The sequence below is a fragment of the Petaurus breviceps genome, unplaced genomic scaffold (genome assembly GCF_028583685.1).
Source record: "Petaurus breviceps papuanus isolate PSGF00001 unplaced genomic scaffold, PetGlider_PUasm1.0 90165, whole genome shotgun sequence".
Classification (NCBI taxonomy): domain Eukaryota; kingdom Metazoa; phylum Chordata; class Mammalia; order Diprotodontia; family Petauridae; genus Petaurus; species Petaurus breviceps.
In genome coordinates this window covers 413,115-439,248 of record NW_027187189.1, presented here as the reverse complement: position 1 = coordinate 439,248, position 26,134 = coordinate 413,115, and the positions used below count along the sequence as shown (strand labels likewise).

Genomic DNA, 26,134 nt, shown 5'->3' with positions numbered 1-26,134 from the left:
GGAGGAATTAAACAACTTAAGTTAATTATGGAGGAGAGGGTCCATCAGAGACACTAGCCTAGTTAACTGGGGGCAGGAGGAAGAAAAGAGAACAAGCATTTATATAGCACTTAAAATGTGCCAAGAGCTGTGTTAAACACTTCACAAATATTATCTCATTTAATTCTCACAACAACCCTAGGAAGTAGGAAGTGGGTACTGTTATCATCCCCCCTAGGAAGTAGGAGGTGGGTACTATTATCATCCTGATTACAGTTGGGGAAACTGAGACAAATAGCAGTCAAGTGACTTGCTTAAGGTCACACAGCTAGTGAGTGTCTAAGGCCAAATTTGAACTTGGTTCTTCCTGACTCCAGGCCCAGTGTTCCATCCACTGAGCCACCTAGTTGCCTAAAGTTTCTTCTAGTTTTAGATTCAATCATCTAACAATAACAAAAGTTCAAAATTCCATGATGTTTTGAAGTTGACAAAAACAAAACAAACCATTTTACAGGTAGGGAAAAAATATAAGACTTTAAGAGCTTAAGTTAATTCCTCACCCTGGCACTGAGTTAATTAGTTTTGAAACCGGGATTTGAACCTAGGACTTCTGATGGCAAGACCACTATTCTTTCCACCTTTATACCACTATTCTCTGGGCTCCCCTACCAGATAAACAATGAGGGACAAGTCGCTACTGAAGCTGGGGAGGACAATTTAGACCATGGGAGGGTCATAACTGGCCAGGGACAGAACCGAACTCAAGGGATCTTTCTTTGAAAGTAATTGTGGTTGGTTAAACAACTCTTTTTGCCATTTTGTCAGTTCTATGTCTTCTCCTGCCTCTGAGGATAGTTCCCTGGGACCAGGGACTGAGTTGTGGCCAGCCAAAAGGAAGAAGAAAAAGAAGAAACATCTGGAAGCCAGTATCCAGACCCTCACCCAAGTTGGGCATGGGGCTCTGAGGGATGGCCGGAATGATGAGGCCTTGGATAGTTTTCATCGAGCCTTTCTTCTGGCCTTGGAAGCCCAGGGAGGCAGGGGCACTAGGGTCCTCCGGGCCTGTGCCTTCAACCTTGGAGCAGCCTATGTGGAGACTGGGGACCCTGCACGTGGTCTCCAACTGTTTCTCTGGGCTAAGCCAGAGGAAAAGGCCAAGGGCACTTGCCATGGTGACCAGTGCTTCAATGTGGCCTTGGCTTACCATGCCTTGGGTGATTTGCCTCAAGCTTTGGTTTGGTACCACAAGGCCTTGGGCCATTATCAGCCCCGGGGAGACCAAGGGGGAACCCAGGAGAAGATGGCAGCCTGCTACCAGGCCCTGGGGCATCCAGGGCAAGCAGCCCACTGCCTTCGGGAAGCGGGCCAAGCTTATGCCCAGGCAGGGAGACCCTGGGCTGCAGCCCTGGCACTGGGAGCTGCCGGTGAATGCATGGTAAAGAGCAGGCATCACAAGGTGGGAGAAGTGGTCCAGGTGCTAGAGGAGAGCCGGAGGCTGGCAGAGAAGAGTATGAGTCGAGGACTTCTGGGTGAGATCTGAGGGCAAAAGGCAGTACTCTCATCAGTGGTGCAACTGAGGCAAAAATATAGAATTGTGCCCATCATTCTCCTGGTTTGCTGTGTGTGGGATAACAGATGTATATTTTTTGTATCATTCTATACCTCTCAGTTCTGTATGCCTAAGGCAAGTACCTCATACCTATGGTACAAGAGTCAAAGGAGATGAATTCAGGACCTGGTTGAACACTACTGTGTGACCTTGGGCAAGTCACATAACTTCTATGGACCTCAGTTTCCTTATCTGTAGAATGAAGGTGTTTCACTAAGTGATCCCTTCCAGCTTAGATTCTGTGATACTATAAATCTATGAAACTTGCTTCACACTTAGTAAGGCTATAGGAAAAAATTATGTGGGAGAACGGGGGAGAGAGCAGAGGCTGAAGCCATGCACTATGCATGCTGCTTCTGTGACATAGCTGTTAATCATCTGATAAAGTGATTGTGTCCCAACCTGGCTCTCAGTGACCATGGCTGTCCCTGGCCCCCTAGGGAAGCTCTACAATGATCTTGGCCTGAGTTATTCCCAACTTTATCTGTTCCCGTTGGCGGCTGAAAGCTTCCTTCAGGCTTTACCTCTGTGTCCAGAGCCAGGAGCCAAGGCCATCGTGCTACAGAATCTTGGTGCTGCCCACAATGCCCTGGGAAACTTCCGGGAGGCACAGAGGCTCCACCAGAAAGCCGCTGCCCTGTATGGTGGGTACCTGGTGACCTAAAGCCAGGTTGGTTGCATGGGGGCTAGTGGGTAGGGGAAGGGGGGGCATAGGGATGGGATTGGGTTGGGTTAGGGGCAGGGGAGGAGATAGGATATAACAGGGCATTATAGGCCCAGAGGTGAATCTGAGGAAACAGAATTTTAAGCATTGGCGCCCACAGGCTAAAGTCACAGAATTTGAGGGACTGGGGCTTGAATCCCAGCTCTGCTATTTATTTGACCTTCAACAAGGTGATCTCCCTTCTCTGGGCCTCTGTTTTCTTATCTATAAGATAATTAAAATAAATTAATTAAATTAATAATTACTAAATAAAACAAACATTTACATAAGTGCCTACTATGTGCCAAGCACTTTACAAGTATTATTTCTTTAGAACCTCAAAGTAACCCTGAGAGATAGGTGCTATTATGATCTCTATTCTACGACTGAGGAAACTGAAGCAGAGTTTTAAGTGACCTGTCCAAGGTCACACAGCCAGGAAGTGTCTGAGGCTGGATTTGAACTCTGGTCTATCCTGGCTCTAGACCTAGTGCCCTATCCACTACACCACCTAGCTGCCCCCAGATGAGGGGATTGACCTCATAGGTGCCTTTTAACTCTAAATCCTATGGGGATTCATGGAATGTTAGAGCTTTCAAGGACATTGGAAATCACATATATCGATCTTCCCATTTTATAGTTAAGCAAACTGAGGAATAGAAAAGGGGAGTGATTCACAGTAGAGCTCAAGGTCAGGCAGCTAGTGATAGAGTCAGAACTAGAGCCCAGCTCTCCTGACTCCAGGGCTCTTCTTCCTTTGCTCCGTATAACTATGCTTCTTCTGTAGACTCAGAGCTGGGGGCAGGATTGTGATGCCACATCGAGGGAGCGGGAGGGCGGGAGGGGATGGGGGAGGAGGCTGTACTCCAAGACTGTGGAGTCTTCTCCCTGGGCTGCAAGGGAGGGAGGAGAGGGATCCAGGCATTCCTGCTAGCCAGCACTCTACCCTGTGACTGGCAATCTGTTGGCAGGCTCTGCTGGGCAGCGGCAGGAGCAGGGTGAGTGCTTTGGGGGCCTGGCATTTGCCCTGAGTCAGTTGGGTGAACATGAGGCTGCCAGAGACAACTACCTTCATGCCCTCCAGGCTGCACAGGATGCCGGTAAGGGGGTTTCCCTTGTGGTGGTGTTTGGGGTAGCCTTCCTTTTGCCAAAGGGGCAGACTTTAAAGTTTTACTGATGGGGGTTGGGGGTCCTGAAGGTTTGGGAAGCCTCCTGGTTGAGGCAGGGTAGAATTACTTGGCTTACAGGGAGGCTGATGACAGTACCAGAGGCCAGGTATTTTAATTAGGTCAGTTTACCCTTTCTCCCAAATGGTGGAGTCAGGGTAGGTGAAGAATGGGGAAGGGTCCATGGAGCTAGGTGTGAAAGGTAGAGTCTCTCCTCTCTGAAGCTTCATCCCCTAATCTCATTCCCACAAGGTGGGAAACATGTTGAGGAAGTATGTGTGTAGAGGGGTGGGAATCTCCTTAAGTTCTCCTTTCCCAGGGGATGTCAAGGGACAATGGCAAGCTCTGGAGGGGCTGGGGGCTGCAGCTGCCTGTCTGGGGCATTCTGACCAGGCTGTGAAACGCTATAAGGAAGCACTGGCTTTACTGGTCCAGTGCCAGGTAAGAACACCCACCTCTAGATCCTGGCCTTTCCTGTCCTGCTTCACATTATCCTCTTCTAGGAAGCTTTGAAACCACACCTAACTTCAATTCCCCAACCCTAATGTCCAGATCTCTCTCTCTCTCTCTCTCTCTCTCTCTCTCTCTCTCTCTCTCTCTCATTCTCCCTCCTTCTTTCCCTCCCTCCTCCCTCTCCTGGTATATGTGTGTGCTTGGAGCTTGAGGTTTAGAGGAAGGCATCCTGTCTCTCCCATCAGCCTCAAGTCTCTTCCAGGACTGGAATTATATCTCCTCTTCCTTTTTCATTTTCCTCCTCCTATAACTAGGAATGGAAATTTGTCCACTATGGGAGGAGAAATTAAAAAGACTGAACCCTAGACCCTCCTTACCATTTCATCTATCTTTTTCCTACCACCCTCCTGTCCTCTACTAACCCTCTCCTAAGGCAGGAGAGAGGCCAAGTAATTGTCTCCATCATCCCCACCAGAAAGAGCCCCCCTCAGTTCGAGAGAGGCTGGTGACCAAGCTGGCAGATTCTATGAGGAATCACTTGATCCTGAGAGGATTGGATCCTGATCCCTCCCTGGTGAGAAGAATCCTAAGTTAGGAAGCCCCAGAGTGGGAGGTGGAAGGACCATTTGTGGTAAAGGAGAATTGATGTTCCCTGGAACTCCTGACCTTGACTGTCTGATTTGATTCATTTGCATTCTTGTTTGCAATAAGTAATATTGTTCTCTGCTCTTCCCTTGCCCTGAGGCCCAGACGGGGAACCTTCCAATCTGAGATAGATTGGGCCCTTGGTTTAGGCAGAGCAAGTATCCAGAGTGGCAAGCCTCATTCATGTGGGTACCCATCATAGCTTCAGTGGTCTCGAGGACAATTTCAAAAAAGGCCACAAGATGGCGATGCTATTCAAAGAATTCAAAGTTTGGGTTGGAGAGGGGGGAAATCTCTTGCCTTCTCTATGTGCCTTTTTCTCATTCACTCTTTGTGTCTCTGTCTCCTCTCTTTATTTCTCTTTCTCCCCCTTCCCACTTGTCCACCTAAACTGGCTGAACCCCAGAACAAAAGCAATATTTCAGAATCTCAGCAGATCGATGATCTTGTCCATTGGCATGGCAACAGCTTGGGAACAGAGCTCATTCTAACTAAGCAAAAGCAAATGGGAGGATGCCCAGCTTGGCTGCGTCCTGCCTCCTTTGCCCAGCTTGGGACAGCTGGGTGGGGTGGTGGATAGCTGAAGCTGGATTCAGTAGCCAATGAGGAACCACTGAATGCTTTCATTTTATTTTTTTTTCCAACTAACAGGCATTTGTTTTCTTTCCCTCCTTCCCCAAAAAACAGTGTAGAGTGGAGATGCTGGATTAGGGCCAGAGAAATGTTTATCAACTGACTCTGTGGAGGCAGCTAGGTGGTGCAGTGAATAGAGCACCAGCTCCGGAGTCAGGAGGACCTGAGTTCAAATCTGACCTCAGACACTTGACATACTAGCTGTGTGACCTTGAGCAAGTCACTTAACTCCAATTGCCTTGCAAAAAAAAAAAAAACCCAAAACAACTATCTCTCCAGGAAAAATGTCCACTTGACACACTTTTAAGTTTAATCTGTAGTGTTCACATTTTCTCCATCACTTTCTTAAGTCTAGACAATCAACAAAACAAGAAATCAAGCTTTCATATGAATTGTTTGATGATTTCAAAGGTGAAATGAAAATTTTAACAATCAGCCTATTAGAATGGTTTCCAGCACAATCCTGAGATGTGGTCATAAATGCATAGATTTATAGACAGATGGGACCTTAGAGGTCATCTAGTCCAACCTGTCATTTTTCCAGCAAGAAAACTATGGCCCAACGAGTTTACTTGCTCAAGATGATAGGTAGTGACAGTCAGAATTAGAACCCAGGTCCTCTGACTCCAAATCTGCTCTACCATAATTACAGTCTAAAGGCAGGACAACTAGTTAGGAGGCTGTGGCAATATTCTAGAGGGAAAGAAATGAGAACCTGAGTTAGGATTATTTTAGTGGGAGCAGAGAGGAGCTAGAAACAGCCAGAATTTGGTAATGGACAAGGTGTGTGGGATAAGAATGAGGTAATAGGAAGGATGGTGGTGTCATTAACAGAGATAGAGGCATTACCTGGAAGGACAGGTTTGCCAAATGGTTAGGGGAAAGATTATAATAATAATCTTATATAATAATTTATATAGCATCTACTGTTTGCCAGTCACGGTGCTAAATGCTTTTTGAATATGATCTCTTTCAATCCTCACAACAGCCCTGAGAGGTGCTATTATTATCCCCATTTACAGTTGAGATAACTGAGGCAAACACAGGTGAAGTGACTTGTCCAGAGTCACACAGCTAGTGAGGATCTGAGTGAATTTGAACTCAGTTCTTCCTGACTCCAGGCCCAAAACGCAATCTACTGTGCCATCCAGCTGCTTCTAGGACAACTTAATTTTAGAATTGTGCTACTGGGCCATCTGTTTCTAGAGTTGCCGTTAGTACAAAATTCCTCTCTAGCCCTGTTATGACTTCTGTGACCTTTGATTACTTCACTCATCTGTGGGTCCATGGACCTCAACGGAACAAAGGTTTTCCCATCAGTGGTTTTGGAATGAATCAAATCTTTCAGTTGTTTCCAGATGCCAAATCTTCCTTCAGTTCAGAGGCAGCTAGTAGCTATAGGTCTCTCTGTTTTCTCTTTTTATCTGTCTTTTCTCTCCCCCTCTCTGTCTTTCTCTCCCCCTCTCTCTGTGTCTCTCTCTGTCTCTGCTTCTCTCCCTCCCTCCCTCTGTCCCTCCATTGATTTGTCATCCAGGAAGAGAAAGGTCAATGCCTCTTTTCATACAGATGAATAGCTGGAGGGAATATGATTCTGACCATGGCCATAGTTCCTAAAACCACCCATTCTCCCTTTTTCCCCTCTAGTCACTGACCCGAGTGAGACCACAGGCTATGAGTAGAGCCTCTTCCTCCAAGCCCTCCTACCACATCATGGTGGGTCAGGCAGAGGGCCCAACTCATTACAGGTGAGGTGGAGTGGACAGGTCAGAGGGATGTGGAGCTTCAGAGATGAGCAGGTTTTTGTCTGGAGAACTCCTAGGGGAATATGTGGCAACAATAGTTTTGGTTCATAGGACTACAGATTTAGAGCTAGAAGGAACCCCTCATTTAAGAGGTGAAGGAATTGAAGCCCAAAGAGGTAGATGATTTACCTAGGGCCTAAGAGCAGGAGGGGGCAGAGCCAAGATTTGAACCTAGGTTTTCTTAGACTAAATTAATTTCTCATTCCTTTGTGCCAAGCTTCCCTAAAGAGACTACAAGTGTCGTTTTGGGTAGGCATGGCTGCTGAACAGAAGAGTTATTGGAAATGTTTTCAGCTTGCAATGGGTGAAGGGAAGGGACTCCCCTCCCAGTCTATCTCCCTCCTCCTTTGCCCTGGCAGATCAGCTGCTTCGTGGGAGGAAGAGGAGGAGGTGACAGTCAATCTTCCCATGACATCACCCAAATGGAGACTGGATCGTGAGTCTGAGTAGTCATGTGGCTCCCCACCCCACCCCCACTCTATCCCAATGATCATTTCTCCACATAAGCAAAGTTCACCGGAGGTCATTTTATCCTTTCTCCTGACTGTTCCACCTAATCCCGTCTGAGGTGGGATGCCTTTTTCCATGCCCCCATTTTAGTGTTCCTGCCCCTGATAATCTGGAAAGCTTTCTTCTATCTAACCTCTAATCAGTTAATCAATAGATATTCCAGGCACTTTGCTAAAAGGTAGCACCACTTATATTTTCTACCCCACATTGCTGTTGTGAGGAAAGTGCTTTGTAAACATTACAGTAATTTTAAAAAGTTGGAACTTATTAAGGAAATGAGTATATATTAAGCACCTCAGATATTTTCTAGCTATGTGACCCTGGGAAAGGCATGTATCCCTGTTTTCCTCAATTTCTCTTCTATTAAAATAAAAAATGAGCTGGAGAAGGAAATGGCAAACTACTCCAGTATCTTTGCCAACAAAACCTCAAGTGGGGTACACAATGATAAAACGACTGAACAACAAAACAAGGCACCTTTATGTGCTGAGTTTTACAAATATCACTTCATTTTAACCTCACAGCAACTGTGGGAGGTAGGTGCTATTATAATCTCCATTTTATGAAGAAACCAAGGCAGGCAGAAGTTAAGTGACTTGTCAGTCACACAGCTAGAAAGTATCTGAAGCTGGATTTAAATCCAGATGTTCCTGACTCCACGCCCAGCCATTTCATCCACTGCACCACCTAGCTACTATTTCATGATATGTTGTCTGCTCACCTGCCTGTCCATCACTCCCCTATCTTTTCCAAACTATGGGTCTGGATGAAGAGAGGCTTATTCACTAGGTCTGAGGCCTCTCTCTTTCTATCAATCAGGTGTCCTCAAAGATGGGAAATCCAGCATCCTGGCCTCTGATGGTCCCCAAGCCAACAGGTAGGCTTCCTACTTGGGAAGAGATATATGGCTTGGACTAAGACTGGAAAGAGGAGTTGGAAACTGGTGTACTTTGGAATGGCTCAGAGTCCCACCTTGTACCAAGGAGACCCCTGAGTTCTCAGTGACTTTACCATCTGTGTGCAAATTCTGGCAGGACCAACCAAATCAGGAAGGCTTTGAATCGTCTTTGTGATGAACTCTGGCATCTGAGAAGCAGCCTTTGCTAAGTTCCTAAAAGCTTAGCATCAGACTATGGGAGCTTGGGATAGGCAACATGATGTTTTTTGAAACACAATTGCAACTCACGAAGACTATCTGCTAACATAGAGAGGGGTGCAATCTATACTAGTGAAGACAATGCCCTCAGTAATGAAATTATGGATCTTTCTTAGCATTTCAATTTAAACATTAAGAGACTTCTATGTGCAAGGCTGAGAGGTACCAACTTTCCCTCCCCTCCAAACCCACCTTCAGGGTTTATGTTATGAGGAAAGTGGGTCTTGAAGTATTATGGAAAGCTGCAACTTTTAAGAAGGGAGTGGGGGTGGGTAAGGCTGAGGATTGTGTGCTAAAAGGAACAAAGGAGTGGTAAGATGACCTGGGCCACTGATAAAGGGATAAAGGGTCATCTTTGCTTTTTATCCTTCAGCAACTGTAATAACCCACGGCCAGCTATGGTGCGCCATGAATTGGTTTGTCCGATCCATCACCGGCCCCCAGGGGAGAAAGGGAAAAAAGACTCTGTAGAATCTGGAAACCAGAACTTCAAAACCACCCACCCGAGGCAGCATCAAGCAATGGGGAGGTAAGGAGGAGGGATAGTGAGAGCCCCAGGAAACAGCTAGCCCCCAGTTGCCCCTTGCCCCTCTCTTCGTTCCTCGGTACCCAGCATTTTCTCCCTCTCTCTCCTCTTCCTATTTCTTCTAGATCACCTGAAGGACCTCTGACCACTCTCAGCAGGAATGCCTGCAGAAGGCCAGCCAAGTCCAGCTTCTGCATGGTCATGTGACCCTCGTCCCCTAAGTCTCCCACTCTGGGAGAGTACCTGGAGCCCTGGCCTTTTCTACTTGTCCACTCTTTGGATGGAGACGATCTGGAGCATAGCATGACCGCAGTCCAGGCTGTGCTCAGTGTTAGGGTCAGATAAGGACTTTGAGATCTCCTGCACCATCTCCTGCTCCATTTTTGGTGCTACTGGAAGAGAAAATAAACGTGGTGGTGAATCTTGTTTCTCTTGCTTTTGTCAGTTTCACTGGGGATGGGAGGGGTGAGCCGTACAGCCTCTCTTCCCGGGATCCCCATGGCGTACTGCGGGAATGGGCTAGGGACCGAACAGCAGGGGGCGCCGTAATTGCACGCCGCCGCCGCCACCGCCTCTGAACGCAGACTCAGTTCGTGCCCCAGGCGGGCTCAGAAGAGGCGCACGCGCGCTAGGATTCTCGTCCCCGACCTCTCCATTTACCTGAGGCTGAAGAAGGGGAGGCGGTGCCGGCGCATGCTCCGAGGCTGGCAGGCAGCGGGGTAGGGAAAGAGGGAGAGAGGCGGCTCGTGGGGGCCTGAATGTCCGGCCTGCGGACGCTCTTGGGGCTGGGGCTGCTGGTCGCTGGCTCGCGCCTCCCGTGCGTCTTGACTCGAGGTGGGCCCCACTGCCCGGGCCCCACCTGGTGGGGGGCAAGACAGATGCACTCAGGGGACTCCACCATGGCAGGCAAAACACTCAAGTACTTAAGGTGAGACGAGGCCCCGAGGGCGTCCGACTTCCGGGTTCTTAAGCGTGCAGTGACCTGGACCAGGGGGCGTCCCCCAAACCTAGGGTAGGGGCTGCAGTGATCTGGTTGGAGGGACGCCTGCCGGGGGCAGAGGTGCGCCCCGCAAGCCTGGAGGGTGGAGAGTGCACTGATCTGGTTCAAGGGACACCTGCCTGAGCCTAGAGGGTAGGGGGTGCACTGATCTGGATGCAGGAGGCGGCCCCCCAAACCTGGGATAGGGGCTGCACTGATCTGGACCAGGAGACTCCCCCCAAATCTGGGGGGCAGAGGGTACAGTGACCCGGATGGAGTCGGGTCAGGACCAGGGGTTGCCAGTGTACAAGGAATTCACTGAATTGAAGCAAGGGGCTCCCACCGGAGCCTAGGAGGGGAAAGGTCAGGGGCAGGAACTGAGTCTCTGGAGGGACTGGGTTTTCTCCCAGCCAGGAGGAGGCCCAGGCCGTAGATGAGGAGCTGTTCAACGAGTACAAGTTTAGCGTGGATCAACTCATGGAGCTGGCTGGGCTCAGCTGTGCCACTGCCATTGCCAAGGTCAGTGCCGGTGGGGGAGGACCCAGCACTACCTGACCCCTAAAGAGCAATAGCAGAATGACAAAAGCCAGTAGGAGGGGATGGGAAATGGGCCACAAGGAACTTGTTATAGCTACCCATGGGAACCAGGGCCTTCTTCTAACATCCTCTTAATCCAAGTGCATCTCCTCCCTTCAGGCATACCCACCCAGTTCTTTTGGCAGCAGCCCCCCAGCAGTCCTGGTCATCTGTGGCCCAGGAAACAATGGAGGTGATGGACTTGTCTGTGCCAGGCATCTCAAACTCTTTGTGAGTATGGGGGTGCCACCAAAGGAGAGGCTGACAGGATGGGAAGGGGCTTTTTTGATTCAGTCATCTGAATCACATCACCCCCTCCGTCCCAGGGCTATGAGCCAAAGATCCATTACCCCAAGAAGCCAAGCAAGCCACTCTTTGATGCTCTGGTGACACAGTGTCAGAAGATGGACATCCCTTTTCTGCCCGAGATGCCACCTGAGGTAGGAGGCATTAGACTCCCCTTAATCCACTCGGAACTCTTTCCCTAACACATATCCACTGGCTTCCTTGCTCTTCCTTTTCCTTGGTATGAACATTTTCTTTTAGCCATTCTGCCCCAGTGTAAGCCAGATGCTTTCCTCTGGACTCCTCTGCAGCCCTACCATGTACAATGTCCCTATCTTTTAATCACTGGGAGCCAGGGTTTTAATCTAGATGTGATTTACTACCTCTGTGAACTTGGTAAATCAACCTCTCTGGGCCTCTGAGAGGACGAGTTTTATTTTTAAGGTCCTTTCCTCTTTCACCTATGATCCTTCTGTCCCTGGTGCCTGAACTTCCTGTGAAAACAAGTAGCTGGCCCTCAGCACAAAGCATGAGTGTTTGTGATGCTGCACCCACAGGTGCATTAACCACCATTGCCTATATCTATATAATCTTCATTTTTTTTTACAGCCATTATTTTAGCCTTTTCCCTTGCTTAGAACAGGAGTATTGGGAAATGAGTCACCAACCCACTCTCTTACTCTCCCTCCTTCCTAGCCGATGCTGATTGATGAACTGTATGAATTGGTGGTAGACGCCATCTTTGGCTTTAGCTTTAAGGGTACTGTGCGGGAGCCATTTGGAGCCATCCTGAGTGTACTGAGTGGGCTCACGGTGCCTATTGCCAGCATTGACATTCCCTCAGGTACCCTGGGGGACAGGATGTGATGGGAGGGGGGTGGGGAGGAATGGTATGGATATGGGGTGATATGATAGATGAATGCTCTCTGAATGTTCAGGGAGGCCCTTGTGCCAAATCTGGGCAGGAAGTGAAGGCTACCTGAGGCTTAGAATGTTGGAGCTGGAAGGTTCTTGGAAGCAAGAACCCGAAGATGCCATCTCTCAGCTCGGCATCTCCTCTGGCTGGTGTCAGTGCTTTCACTTCTTCCATATTAGCACAGAGGTGCCTAGAGAGCCTAGGACAGGGCCTAGCGTTCCTGCTGTCCTCTCTTCTTTCCCCCAAGCAGTGAGCTGAAACCAACTTCAGAAGTGCTGTAGGGGAAGGTAAGATGAGAAGACTGATTCCTGTAACCACATGCTCCTTGCACCCACAGGGTGGGATGTGGAGAAGGGGAACCAAGATGGCATCCGGCCTGACTTACTCATCTCACTGACTGCCCCCAAAAAGGCAGCTACTCTGTTCAAGGGTCGACACCACTATTTGGGGGGCCGCTTTGTGCCATCTGCCTTAGAGAAGAAATACCAGCTGAACCTACCCCCTTATCCAGCAACTGAGTGTGTCCTGCAACTGCAATGAAGAAAGGCTGGTGTGCCCCCAATAAAGACTGAATTATTTTTGGTTTGGATCTGTAAAGTGCTTTGAGATCTTCTGGGTGGGCTGGAACCATCTTTGCGGACCAGAGGGGGCACAGCACGGTATAGTGGAAAGAACTCTGCCCTTGGAATCAGAGGACCCAAGTCTGAATCCCAGAGCTGTGTGACCTTGCACAAATCAAAAATGTCTCCAGGCCTTAGTTTTATCATCTGTGAAAGTAGAGGAAATCCTCTATGGTCCTTTCCAGTTTGAAATTCTATAAACATGCTCAAGATGGGCTGATACTGCAGTAGGGTAAATGGGAAGAAGGATGTCCTGCTAGTAAGGACTGCTAAGTGTTAAAATGGGCATCCATGAGACCTTGTGTAATCTCTTTGAATACAAGTAATTCCTATCCCTCTGGACTGGGGCAAACTTTTGCCTGTAGGCAGGGAAGCAGATGAGACACCTTCAAAGTTTCAGCCCTCCTTTAGTGGTTGATGCTTCTGCAAAAGTGTGGAAGGAGTCAGAAGGTGATCTCCTGTGAAATAGAGAATGATGGCTCTGGTGCCTCCTTCCCAGCTCCAGGCCATGGGAAAGAAGCCCTGAGGGGAGATGAGTGAAGAGCCTGAGCAGGACTGAAAGGCAGGGCCCTGGGAGGTGTTTATTGATCCCTCTGTGTAGAACTGAAGAATGAGAGGGGGCCACAATACTCTGATGTCCAGTGGCCTCGGCACCTGTAGGAGAATGATCTGTTATCCTCTCTGCCCCCCACCCCACCCCCAGCAATGGGCAAAGGGCCCAGAGGCCCCATCCTCTGGAGTCCTGGTCTTCAACAAAGTAATGCAGTGTGTCATTGGGACAGTCCTTGCTAGGCCTCTAGTGGTTCCTTCTTTCTTTTCTTCTTTTTGGTTTTGTGGGGTTTGCCTTCTTCCTCTTCCCTCTCTACTTGAATGCCTACCCCATCTTCTATTTTTCCTTCCCGTTGTCTCTTTTTCTTTTTCTTCTTCCTACTGTTCTCATCAGGCTGTTCTATGATCTGCACATACTCACTCCTGTCTGTTACTGATGCTTCTTCCTGATTTTTCTTTTTCTTCTTCTTCATCTTCTGGGGTATGTCCTCAGCTGGGGAGTCAGGTACACCTGCATTCTGGCCTTTGTACTGTGCCAGGAAGGCCCGCTCCTGCTCTTCTAGCCTGGCCAGCTTGGCCTTCATGGTAAGCCCATGGCGGGCACCCCTGGGGAGGACAGGTATCCAATCAGGAACAGCAAGAAAACCAGAAAAAGTATTCCCTCCCCCGTGCTCTTGCTTGTGTGGAGCAAGAAGCACTTGCTCTTTGTCTCTGGGCAGCAGAGGTAAAAGGGGCTACAGATAGGGCAGAAGCTCCAGCTGGGAGAGGAAGCCCAGAGAAGGGGAGGCTGGAGAAGGGCAGGAAAAAGGAGATCAAGCTTGCAGGCTGCCTTACTTGTGTGCAGTGCGTCCCTCACAGGCTCGAATCAACTCTTCATCTGTCAGGCTGGGTATCAAGGGAGGGAAGAGTGCATTAGGGAGGCACAGCCTAGAGAAGAAACCCAAGTCTCCCCTCCCTAGGTACAGAGTCCAACCCTCTTCAAGAAAATCTGCCCCCACTCATGTAGGACATGGCATACTGGAGCGAGGCCTTCATGGCACCCTCCAGTTCAAAGGGAATTCTCACATCTTTGCTGGTGGAGATGCTTCATCTTCACTGCTTTGTTCACTTTGCTTCTCTGCTTTCTCTCCTCCTGAAGTGAGAGTGGCACTCTGGTAGGAAAGTGAACATTTACAAGGTCAGCAAGTATTTATGAAACACCTACTGTGTGCAAAGCACCAAAGGAAATGCAAAGTTTAGACAAGAGAATGGCTCCTGTCCCCATGGGCCTTACGTTCTGATAAGGAGATAGAACTACACAAATAACGAATATAAAATAGTATGGGCAAATCTAAGGTGGGAAGCTGCGGCTCAGTTACTGGTGTGCATTGTCAGAAGGAATTTCTTTTGCTGTTCAGTGGTGGCTGACTCTTCATGGCCCCACCTGGAAGTTTGTTGGCACAGATCCTGGAGTTTGCCATTTCCTTCTCCAGCTCATTTTACAGATGAGGAAACATGCAAACAGGCAAATTTGCCCAGGGTCACACCATTAATAAGCATTTGAAGCCAGATTCGAACTCAAGAAGAGAAGTCTTCCTGACTGGGCCCAGCACTCTATCCACTTTGCCACCTAGCTGCCCCAAATGACAGTAATACTGATATTTTGTTGTTTAGTTGATTAGTCACTTTGTAACCCCATTTGGGGTCTTCTTGGCAGAGACACTCAGTGATTTGCCATTTCTTTCTCCAGCTCATTTTACAGATGAAGAAACTGAGGCAAACAGGGTTAATGGATTGTCCCAGGGTCACAGAGCCACTAAATGTCTGAAGCCAAATTTGAACTCATGTCCTCCTGACTCCAGGGCAGGTGCTCGATCTACTTTGCCACCTAGCTTCTCAGTTTCCTTGCCAGTTAATTAAATCACAGGCACAGGCCCAAGCCACCAATAAAGCCCTTGAGGTATCAAGTTCCCCTGAGGCTGGGAGTGAAGCTCACAACTAATGGTGGAATTGGGGCCAGTTTCTAGGAGGGCATTAGCTAGGCTTTAAAGGACAGGTAGAATTTCAACAGTTTTAAAAATGAGGAAGGCCATTTTAGGTTTAAGGAACATGACCAAAGGATGGTCTTGTACAAGAGTTAAGCTGTTTGGCTAAAGCACAGGATTCTTGGAGGGGAGGAGCTGTGAGTTAAGTGTGGAAGTGTCCAGTAACACTAGATCAGGGGAACCTTTGAATGCCAGACTAAGGAAGAAAGACCTTTACTAGGTAAGTAACAGGGAGCCACTGAAGGTTTTTGAGAAGAGGAGAGACAAGACCAATCAACAATCACCATCACCATCCCTCTCCATTAAATTTGTTCCAGCTTCACAGTCCTGAGTCCTAACTAGTCAATTACCACATGCCCATTTCACATGGAGTTCCGTATTTCAGGTCGATAAATGAAACAGGTGCTGCATTAACAAACCTTGCCCCACCCCTCACCCCCCCATCTCACACAGACAGTGGAAAGAACAGCAGATGATCTAGAACCAGAAGGTTTACCCCTCACTGCTGGGACCTTGGGCTACTTGCTTCATCTGTAAAATGAGGGCCTTTGGCCAGACCTCCCAGATTTAGATCTCCGATTCTATGATCAGAATGTGGGAAGAAAACAGATGGAAAAATTACTGCTCCCCAGAATCAAGATGACAACATTTCTATTACTATTATCATTTTGATTACACTGCCCATGGGGAACCTCAGCTAAAAGGGGGAGAACTTAACAGACTGTTGAATTACCTGAGAGACAGTATGGCACCCATGGATAGAGACATGGACTTAAGAGTTGGGAGACCTAAGGCCGAATCTTTCTTTAAACAACAAAAATGGAACCATCATGATTAAATAACTTAACTTGGGCAGCTAGGTGGCAAAGTAGACAAGAGTACCAAGTTAAGACTGAGTTCAAATGTGGCCTTAGACACTTACTAGTTGGGTGACCTGGGGCAAGTCATTTAATGTGTCTGCCTTGGTTTCCCCAACTTTAAAATGAGGATAATAATAACACCTCCCAGGATTGTGAGAATCAAATGAGATAATAACTGTAAATCTCTTAGCAAAGTGGTATGTAGTTGTTAACTGCTATTATTTATTGTTATTATTAATTAACTTCTTGAAGCCTTTTCCTCATCTGTAAAATAAGAATAATATTTTTACTACCAAGCTTCCAGGCTAATTGTAACAAAAACCTTTGCAAATTGCAAAGTACCATATAAATGTGAGTTATTATTAAAAGTTCATTTTCTACATCCTTTCCATGGTCTTTTCTTATAATGCCTGCCCTTTTTCTTCCCCACTAGAATTCCCAGAATTCTGGATACTTGCTAAAAAAACAAGGAAGTTGGCAAAGAACTCTAGAATATCAGCTCAAAGGGACCTTGGATATTAGCTAGCCCAACCTCCTTATTTTGCAGATGAAGAAATTGAGAGGAGATAGCAAATACCTTAGAGAGGTAATGGATTTAAGAAGCCATAAACCCAGGTCTGACTCAATTTACAGTTGTGTGTTCATTATATGACCTCACAGCACATCTCCAATCTCTTACTCTCCAGGTCTCATGGTTCAGATATAGGTTTAGTTCTATCTCACTGCCTAATTCATCCAGAGGGCTGTAAGACAGCTAATGATGACTTATCTTAGAATACAGTCTACTTCCTCTTCTTGCAAATGGAAGTGTGGCTAGAGTCTCCTAATAGTGAAGGCCATAGAGAGTAAGAAGCCCCACTTGGACTAGCAGAGGGGAGAAAGTTCTTTTTCATCCCTAGCTTTTAGTACCTTTATGAAGTGTCCATACAGCAGGCTGGACTTTGAGCCCCTAGATCGTTTCTGCTTGCTGGTGTCCTTGGCCTGGGTCTTCATCTTTACTCCATCCTATTGGGGAGGTGGAGGTTGAACTAAGCCTGCTACCCCATGCCTGGGTTCTCATACTCCCACACAGACCAAATGCTTATGTTTTACGGTCATCCCTCCCCTCCCCTCACCCCATCCTCCTGCCCAGTACCTTCCCAGTCTCCACCACCAAGCTGGCAGCTGTCTTGTTGAAGAGTTGGCTCCACCAGTGATCAGTGAACTCCTTAGAAGGGTCATGTCCTACCTGCCCGAGGGAAAGAGACACGATCCTGCAAATGCCACCTTCCATCCTGATTTTCCCTCTCAGTTCCTGGGTCCCAGACCTGTATGGAGTTCCTTACCCCAGCATTGTCCTGCTTCAGCTTCACCTTGATGGCCTGGGCTATACCATCTTCCTTCTTGCCCAGGCCCTTGCCTGGAGGGAGTAGAGACCAGGCTCATGCAGTCTATCTGTCTGCATTGAACCTTCACAGCAAAATCCTGACCCCTGACCATAACGCTCCCATTAGACACCAATCAACTCTGTCCCTCCCTCTTCCCCAGTTCAGTTCCACAGTCTCTCCTGGAAAACTTCAGAGGCTCCTGACTCCACTCTAGGCAAATTTCCTGCACTGATGTCTAGAACCCATTCAAATCATCTGTCCTAATCTGTCTGAAGCTTACAACTAACTACACAAGGGACTAGGATGGTACCTCTCCAACTATCCCTGTAGGAAGAATGGAGGCATCCTCCTCCTCATCATCATCACTAATATTTAAGTAGTGTTTACTACATGCTTTACAATTATGGTCTCATTTGATCCTCTCAACTACCTGGGAGATAGGTGCTCTTGATCTCCATTTTACAGATGAGGAAACTAAGGTAAACAGAAGTTAAATGACTTGCCCCAGGCTCACACAGCTAGTAAGTGTCTGAAGCAGGATTTGAACTCAGGGTCTTCCTGACTCCAGGTCCAAAGCTCTATCCACTGTACCATAACTGAAAGAGTGCCTAACTTATGAGTCAGAAGACCTGGATTCAATTTCTAGCTTTGTCACCTATGATCCTTTGTCACCATGGACAATTCACTTAGCCTCTGAGGGCCTCTTTTTGCCTTACCTATGACTTTGAAGTGATAACTACTTTATGTTACCTACTCTACCTGAGTTGTGATCAAAGCATTTTGCAGACAGGAAAGTATTATAGAAATGTGATCTTTTGTTATTAGCTTAATGGGATTCTTACTCCTATTATATAGGGTGTCCCAAAAGTCTTAGTGTAATTTTAGACTCTAAACACTTGAAGTCTGTAAGATGATTGGTGTATAGTTTCTTGTGAAGGGATCTTTTCTCCTTCCTCCACATTGTCTTCTACTAGCAGAATAAAGCTTTGCCCACAAGAAATACCTGAAGCAGCTAAGTGATTATTTCACCAAAGCTATACCCATAGCAGCTGCTATGAATATGCAGGCGTATTCCCAGGTTTGAATCATAAGATATAACAGACTCTTCTTCGAAGATAAAAATCAAGATATTTATTCAAACACCACTAAGCCAAATCCATCACAATATGAAATAAGTCTATAAACATCGCCAATGCAGGGAGCACCAACCCCCCAAGCATTCTTTTTAAGACAAAAATCCATGCACATCACCAATGCAGGGAACACAAACATTCCTAAGCCTTCTCTTTGTTTGGCCACTGCACAAAACAAGTTACCCCTGGCAAAAATCCTCTCTCACTCCCAGCTGTCTCCCTCTCACTTTCTGTTCCACCCTTCCTGTTTCACCAGTTTAGCAAGCTCTTCCTATGGGATCCATGTGATCACATAAGCCTATTAAGAGGCAGGAAAGATCTTCAAATTCCCTTAACATTACAGTGGTACAGTCTATAAAGCACTGGACTTGATTCAGGAAGAGCTGAGTTCAAATCCTGTCTCTGACACTCAGGTAACCCTGGACAAATCACTTAACCTCTCTGTCTCAGTTTCCTCAGTTGTAAAATGGGTATGATATCATAGGCACCTATCTCACAGGGTGGTTGTAAGGATCAAGGTTGTAAGGTGGTTAAGGATCAAACTTAAAAGCACTGTATACATGCTAGCTATTAAGCTTCCTTTCTGATGGCTCTTTTCTCTGTCCTTTTCCCATCCCCTCAGTCTCTTACACTACCTTCATTTCCCATTCAGAATAGTTCTTCCTCTTCCAATTCTGCCTAAGAACTAAGGTGGTTGTACAGGTGAGAGTTTCTTTCATAGCCCTGGGGTACTAGAAGACAGGGCTGGGGGTCTGGGAGTCTTCCTAGGGAGGAATGGAGTAGGATCAGTAGGTATTACCTTGAGTCCATCCATGCTTCTGCAGCTGCTCCTCAGCAAACTTCATCCCTCGACTCTTGGTCCCTGATGTGACACTCATGATGAGAAAAGGATTAGTCTCTGTTCTCAATGTCTCACCAGTTCAAAAATGGTTACTATCATCCCTCTGAAAGATAAAAAAAAAAGCATGCAAACCTACCATTCCCAGTCTGGTTCTACTAGGAGCAGAACACTGGCCTGGTTTCTTGACTAATCTGGACGCAGTAGGAGATGTGGTTCCAGTTCTTTATGGGCTGGGGACAGTTTGAGAAATGTTTTATATGACAAGCCTTGTTGGACTAAGCATAAAGCCTCCAAAAGGGACAAGTGTCAAAGGAATACCCTTCCTTTGGACCTATCAGTTCTGAGGTGCTTTAACAAGTAAACATTGCCTTAGCGGCCCCCCCCCCCCCCAAGTGACATGGCAGCCCTGCAGCTGCGTCCTGTTTGGCCTTCTTAAAAAGACATCTTGTCTCCTCTGGAGAGGATCTGCCTCCACTTCAAAGAGTGCACTCCATCTCTAGTCTCTGTATGTTTGCTCTAACTGTGCCCAAAACTTGGGACAGTCTACACTCTCCCTTCTTCTGCCTCTTCCTTCCAGTCAGTTCAAATCCACCCTTCTGCAAGAGGCTTTTCCTGGTCTCCTAAGCTAGTGTCTTCTTCCCCTTTCCGAGTACCTCCTAAATATGGATCTTTTAAGTACCTGGATATTTACAAGCAGTCAGCCACATCAGACCGTGAGCTCCTGAAAGGCAAAGGCTGTCTTAGGGATTTTTTTGTATCCCCAGCGCTTAGTACAGTGCCTGGCACATAATAAGCGTTTACTGATTGATTCCTCGGGAGCGGAGCCTGCTTCTGCCTTTCTCTGTATGCCCAGCGATCAGCGAAGTGCCAGGCATGAATGCCCACTGACTGACACCTGCACGTGTCCCGGAGAGCCCCCTCCATCTGGCTTCCCTCCTCCCCGCCCCCCCCTCCGGGGTCGCTCAACCCTTCGGCGTTCTAATTCCCATCCCTCTGGCTGCAGGTCCCGAAGGACAGTCTCCAGCCCCTACGTTTATCTGCGCCTCTTAGCACCTCTTCCTCTCTTTCGGTGTATAGCCAGCTTCTCTCTGCTGAAGGGAGGCGCTCACAGTCTCGTCAGGGTCCTCTTAGCAGAAACACGAGGAATCCACCACCTGCACTCCGCCATGTTCCAGGAAGTGCCACCTTCGGGCCCTTCTACACTGCAAGGACCATAGAATGGAACACGGGGGGAGACCATAGAGTTTCGGTCCTCCGAGGGGAGGAAGTCCTGAACCTCTCCCGGAAGCGGACCGATGCTTAGGTTGCTATGGAAACACAGACTCTTTCAGGCCCCGTTTTGAAGCTGATTGAGTGTGTGGGGGGACTTATAAAGGGCGAGCTTCGTCTAAGCTCTCAGCGTCTTCCCCCCAGCCTGTTTTGAGTAGTAATAATAACAGCTCCCTCCATAATATGAAGTACTTTCCGCACGGCAAAGTCATCCAAGTATTGTCAGTATCACTTGTCCCCATTCTATAAGGCATAGTGGTGTCAGAAAGACCTGAGTTCTAATTCTGCTTCAACTCATACTTAGCTATATGGCCCTGAGCAAGTCACTTAAGCTCTTAAACGCCTCAGTTTCCACATCTGTAAAATGGGGATAATAACTGTATCTACCTCACAGGGTAGTTACTCAAAGATAATCTAAGGGGAAATATGTAAAGCACTATATAATTCTGGCTATTATTACACTTTGGGAAGCTAAAGTTTAGAGAGGTGGACTCAATGAAAAAATCATTTATTAAGCACCTACTATGTGCCAGCTGTGCTAAGCCTTGGGGATACAAATTTAAGTACTTGACATAGTGCCTTCTTTCAAGTAGCCTGAATTCTAATGGGAGACAACATATAAAGGGGAGCTAGAAGTGATGAGGGAGGCAATATGCAGTACCCTGGTTTGGAAATAGCTGAGAAGGGACAGTGCAGAACTGATTTGGGGCAAAATCAAGCAAAAGTTCACCTATCTCCCAAGTTCCAGCATGAGAGAGAGGAGAATATGGCATCTCACAGAATTAATGAATGTGAGGGTTGGGAAGGAGTCAGTTAATCTATTCCATAAAGGAAAGAAATCCCTATTACAACATATCTGGCAAGGAATTACCAAGCCTGAACTTGAGGACTTCCAAGGAAGGGGAACCTACCACCTTTCAAGGTAGCAATTCTACTTTTGGACAGCTTTAATGGTTAGGAAGTTGTTCCTGAAAAACAAATATTGTAAATGTTCTTTGCATGTAATTGGGGAAAATAAAATAGAAGGGAGAGGAAGAGGAGGAGAAGAAAAAGGAGGAGGAAGAAGGAAGGAAAAGGAGGAAGGAGGAAGAGGAAGAGGAGGAGAAGAAGAGACTGAGGCTTCCAGGATTGGAATTCCTTCCTGTTTTAGTAGATCATCTTCATGAGTTGCTGTGAACAAAAGGTCACTTAACTGTCATCTATTTCTCTGATGATAAACATCTCCAGGGGGCAGCTAGAGTCCTGGCCTTGAAGTCAGGAAGACTCATCTTCCTGAGTTCAAATCTGGCCTCAGATATTTACTTGCTGTGTCACTCTGGGCAAGTCACTTAATGCTGTTTTGCTTCAGTTTCCTCATCTTGTAAAATGAACTAGAGAAGGAAAATAGCAAACCACTGCAGTATCTTTGCCAAGAAAACCCCAAATGGGATCACCGAGAGTCAGACACGACTGAAACAACTGAACAACAACAAGCATGTCCAGCAACAGTGAACAAGACCTAGTCAAGGCCTTTGTAGCTTAGCGACTATAACAATTTATATTTATTTATTTAACACTTTAAAGTATAACCCTGGGTAAGTCACTCAATCCAGCTGGTAAGTGTCTGAGATCTCTATCCATTCTACCACCTCACTAACCACTTTTTTTTTCCTAGTTTACTTCTCTTCCTCCTTTCCTCCCATGAAGTTGGTGAGAACATTAGATGTGGGATTAGAGAGTCAATAGACCAAAAATAAATTAAAGTTTGTCTGATTATAGCATGGCAGAGCAACTGAACATTAGCAGAGGAACCGGTCTGAAAGTGAAGAAAAGCTTTGAGGCCTGGGAGAGTAAGACATCAAATAGGGATTGCTGAATTTCAGGGAGGTCTTCATGTTGGTCTTGGGAGGTAAAAGCTCCAAGTATAACAATGATTATTAGAATGTTCATAAATTTGTAGCACCCCCTCTGGAATCATTTTCCCAATTCCTACCTGCAGTGGTGTGCTAGGTCCCTGGGAGACAGTTAACTATTGCCTCCCAAGAGTCGTAGGAGTAACCAAGCTTCTAATATTTTGTTCATAAGACTCTGTTTGTTCCCCCAATATCAATTAACCAATTTATGTCAAATAGCTTTTACAAAGGGATATTTACTAAGAAGGTATAGAAAGGAAAAGAGCTATAAAAACATCCCTCTAGACAAGCCTCTAGAGGCTACACTCTTCCCTTCACACACACTTGGGCTTGTTTAACTTGAAGCTCAAGGTTCTGAGGGCCACATTTCAGGGAACACGTGGGGCACAAGACTCTGGGCCAAGGAGAATCTTTGTTTATGTTCACTTCTGGTTGTGCTGTTACTGATGGATACAATTTCTTCCTTGCCCAACTGAACTAGCTTTTTGTAGAAGGTAGGGTCTTTGGCTCTCACGTCAATCTACTGCTGGGCTATGTCAACCAGTATGCCCCTTACGGTGAGCTCCTCACTGGACATAGCTACTGCCAATAGCAGCTCACGTGGTCTCTGCTAGTGACTGATTGCTGAAGGGATGTCTGATGGCCATTTAGACCTTTGGAAGCTCACAAGGTCATAATATAGTCCATTCCTTCTCCCAATTCTCACTCACCTAAAAACAGGAAAAAATAAACGCAAAAAAGTGATCAACATATATTCAAGAACACATAGCCACTAGGTGGGGAGGTAAGGCAGCCATAGCAGTTACTTCTCTCTCTGGAAGCCCACAGCGATTCTTTCTCACTCAGAATCATGGGGTAGAGAAAAACTTAATTCCAGCTCTATCCTCAATTCTTCTGACTCTGAAACTCAAAACTCACCACACAGCTCTCACCTCTCAGTCACTCCGGGCTGAGGAAGAACTCCTCCTGCTCTTGAGCTTCACAAGTTAGACTGAAACTAGGCAGGGAATTTTTTCACATGCTTTAAGGACTGTATTCTTGTTGGCCAGTTTCCCATCATTTTCTCTGAAGTTCAGGGTGCTGACTTTTCCCCTGAACTAGTGAATGTGATTTAAAAAAAAGATTGTTGACCCCTTTAAACAGCTATCTTTCCTAGTAAAGCAGATCTAAGAACCTGTGCTAACAGCCATCCTGGGGATGCCAATGTGGTTGCCTCTATCGATGTCTGGGGTCAGCGAGAAGCCCTCTGTTTCTTAGGGGCCTCCTTGCCCTTAGCCATTACCAATCCCTAGGGGAGAAGACTCAAACTTGAAAGTGATTGCTACAAACATTCCTGCCTAAACCCCCTCAGATAGTACTTCCTGGTACTCTGAAGCTCTTTCTGACTTCTCATGGTCCCCCAAGTTTACTCTCTGGTGTGGCAGAGCTGAAGGACAAGTTAGTCTCTTGCTTAGTCGTACTGGCTCCCTGCTGGGTTGGGGCACTCCCTTGATTCCAGGATATGGTGTTTCTGCTGCAAGATCAGTTCTCTGCTGAGTTGAGTCAACTAAGTCGCCCTTCAGGACTTTTATACTTCTGTAATAGTAATAATGTTTAACATTTATACAATTTGATGCTTTTTCTTTTATCTTGTTATGAATTCATTGGGTAGGACAGATAAATGGAGAAACTGAACATAGTTAAACAGTTGACCTCAAGTCACTATTGAGTTGATACCACTGGAGCACATGCTGACTGCCCACTGATAATGCTTAAATTTCACTATAGAGCCAACCCACCTCCTCTAGTCATGTACTTCTTTTCTTTTTGGAGGTGATTTGCCCAGAGTCTTGTAGTAAGTGTTTGAGGCTAGATTTGAACTTACCTCCTGACTCCAAGGCCAGCAAACTAGCTTCCACCATACTTCTTTGATGGTATGTTTTTACAAATTCTGTGTAATTATTTATTGATAGTATGCTATAACCTGGGTCATCTAGGTGGCTTAGTGGATAGAGTACCAGGCCTGGAGTCAGGAAGATTCATCTTCTTGAGTTCAAATCTGGCCTTAGACACTTCCTGACTGTGTGATCCTGGGCAAATCACAACCCTGTTTGTCTCAGTTTCTCATCTGTTAAATGAGCTGGAGAAGGACATGGCAAACCATTCCAGTGTCTTTACCAAGAAAACCCCAAATGGGGTCATGAAGAGTCAGACACGACTGAAACAACTGAACAAAAACAGTGTGCTGTAACCTTCTTTCTCATACTGTAAATCTCCCCATTACTTTCTGAGCGATTTCCAGGCTTCTTCAGAGACAGTGGCATTACTTGCTTTGTAGCCATATAGTACCAGCGCCTTTGATTCAGGGAAATGCTTGAGACCATACTATTTTCCAGAGGCAAGCCACACTGCTTTCCTCTTCCCATTCTTTTCTCAGCCAGTACACTGTCTATCTTTAATATCTGTTCAAGATTTATTTTACTGGACCAGCTCCATGGAGTGCCCATTCGACTTCCTATCATATTCAAACGATAAACATTCTTCATCTAATTGGTCTTTCATGTAGAATAGGCCTGAATTCTTGAGTGAGTATGTATATTGTTTAGAAGACTTTGTAATGTTCTGTGGCTTGTTGTAATCAGTACAACGTCTTCAATGGTGAACACTTTGGTATAGTCAAAGGGCTGTTGAACAAAATTCTCTCTGGGGTTACTTCTTTCAAGAAATTTGTGTTGTTACACCTATTCTGGAAAATTGTTCCAACTCCCACTTGCACTGGCAGGTCATGATCCCCAGAAGATGGCTGGTTATTACTTCTTAGGGATCTCAACTAATCCTGAATGGTGGGTGTTTCTAGTAATTTTGCTCATGATCCCGAACCTATGATATTTCCTTCTAACCCTAAATGGCCACCAGATTGTGGATTGGGTGATCTATTAAGTTATTCTAAACTTCAAAGGAGAAGACATAATATGAATTATTGTGACAGAAGGACAGTTTAGAAGTAGCACTGGGGAGCAAGGAGTATTTTGACTTCCCCATCACAATCAGTTAATTGTGGTATAAGAGAAAATGCAATTAGAGCTATAAAGGGTGGTAAAGAATGCAAGGTCATCATAACGGAGCTAGGTCTTACTGAGTGCCAGAAGATTGAAGGAGTGAGAGAAGAAGAGATTTAAGATGAAAACAATTTTTGTTAATTATGGAGCAAGCATTCTAGAGGGCACAATGGAATGATGTAAGCAGATCTAGAATGGGACATTGGTGGGATAAGGTTGAGGTAAATGAAAATGAAGGAATGTTCAGCTTAGGTTATAGAGATGGTTTGTCCTTCCATAGCAGGGAGTTCAGAATGGGATGTTGAGAATAAAAGGGCATGGAAGTATGGTGAACATTGGAAGATGAATATCAGTGGTTGAGGAGAGGTCTACTCAGGAAGGAAGGTAATTAAAAATTGAAAGTCATCCCTCAGTGACCTGCAGATGGGTGGGTTAGCCATGTTCTCTGAAGTCTCAGGAGGTCTGGATCATGGTAAGCACAAGCAGGTAGAGGTATGTTCCATGGAGTCTCAGAGTCCAAGCAGCAGAGAGTGGGGCTTGTCTTGGGACTCTCTACCTCTGGCAAGCACAAACAAGGCCTGGCATTGGTTTGGATTTTTTAAA

General features: G+C 46.5%; 3 protein-coding genes across 10 annotated transcripts; 2 read left to right on the top strand and 1 right to left on the bottom strand.

The window, feature by feature from the left end:
* The first annotated feature begins 808 nt into the window (after positions 1 to 808).
* Positions 809 to 9,606, top strand: TTC24 (tetratricopeptide repeat domain 24). Of its 2 annotated transcripts, XM_069107584.1 has the most exons (9): positions 809 to 1,508; positions 2,029 to 2,232; positions 3,263 to 3,391; positions 3,777 to 3,898; positions 4,386 to 4,484; positions 6,833 to 6,933; positions 7,350 to 7,426; positions 8,290 to 8,377; positions 9,308 to 9,606. In XM_069107584.1, exons 1-9 carry the CDS (start codon positions 809 to 811, stop codon positions 9,387 to 9,389), a joined length of 1,602 nt encoding a protein of 533 aa, XP_068963685.1. In that variant the 3' UTR covers positions 9,390 to 9,606. The 2 variants fall into 2 exon arrangements, 1 of the variants encoding a protein (XP_068963685.1); XR_011172382.1 differs by lacking the exons at positions 809 to 1,508; positions 2,029 to 2,232; positions 3,263 to 3,391; ... (2 more) ...; positions 6,833 to 6,933; positions 7,350 to 7,426 and adding an exon at positions 9,030 to 9,185 and having other exon boundaries at positions 8,208 to 8,377.
* Positions 9,607 to 9,818: 212 nt separating this feature from the next.
* On the top strand, positions 9,819 to 12,535 carry NAXE (NAD(P)HX epimerase). 3 transcript variants are annotated; one of them, XM_069107587.1, is made up of 6 exons: positions 9,819 to 10,110; positions 10,572 to 10,680; positions 10,858 to 10,968; positions 11,064 to 11,177; positions 11,719 to 11,866; positions 12,189 to 12,421. In XM_069107587.1, the coding sequence occupies exons 1-6, from the start codon at positions 9,941 to 9,943 to the stop codon at positions 12,194 to 12,196; spliced, it is 660 nt and encodes a 219-aa protein (XP_068963688.1). In that variant the 5' UTR covers positions 9,819 to 9,940; the 3' UTR covers positions 12,197 to 12,421. The 3 variants fall into 3 exon arrangements, with proteins under 3 accessions (XP_068963688.1, XP_068963686.1, XP_068963687.1); XM_069107585.1 differs by having other exon boundaries at positions 9,821 to 10,110; positions 12,276 to 12,535; XM_069107586.1 differs by having other exon boundaries at positions 9,861 to 9,901; positions 12,276 to 12,535.
* Positions 12,536 to 13,114: 579 nt separating this feature from the next.
* On the bottom strand, positions 13,115 to 20,551 carry LOC138176755 (G patch domain-containing protein 4). 5 transcript variants are annotated; one of them, XM_069107590.1, is made up of 9 exons: positions 20,364 to 20,551; positions 20,012 to 20,053; positions 19,291 to 19,435; positions 17,317 to 17,390; positions 17,127 to 17,219; positions 16,901 to 16,996; positions 14,173 to 14,258; positions 13,942 to 13,992; positions 13,115 to 13,713 (listed from the first exon to the last, which is right to left on the bottom strand). In XM_069107590.1, the coding sequence occupies exons 3-9, from the start codon at positions 19,367 to 19,369 to the stop codon at positions 13,347 to 13,349; spliced, it is 846 nt and encodes a 281-aa protein (XP_068963691.1). In that variant the 5' UTR covers positions 19,370 to 19,435; positions 20,012 to 20,053; positions 20,364 to 20,551; the 3' UTR covers positions 13,115 to 13,346. The 5 variants fall into 5 exon arrangements, with proteins under 5 accessions (XP_068963691.1, XP_068963689.1, XP_068963692.1 ...); XM_069107588.1 differs by having other exon boundaries at positions 20,386 to 20,551; XM_069107591.1 differs by lacking the exon at positions 20,012 to 20,053.
* Between the last annotated feature and the right edge of the window lie 5,583 nt (positions 20,552 to 26,134).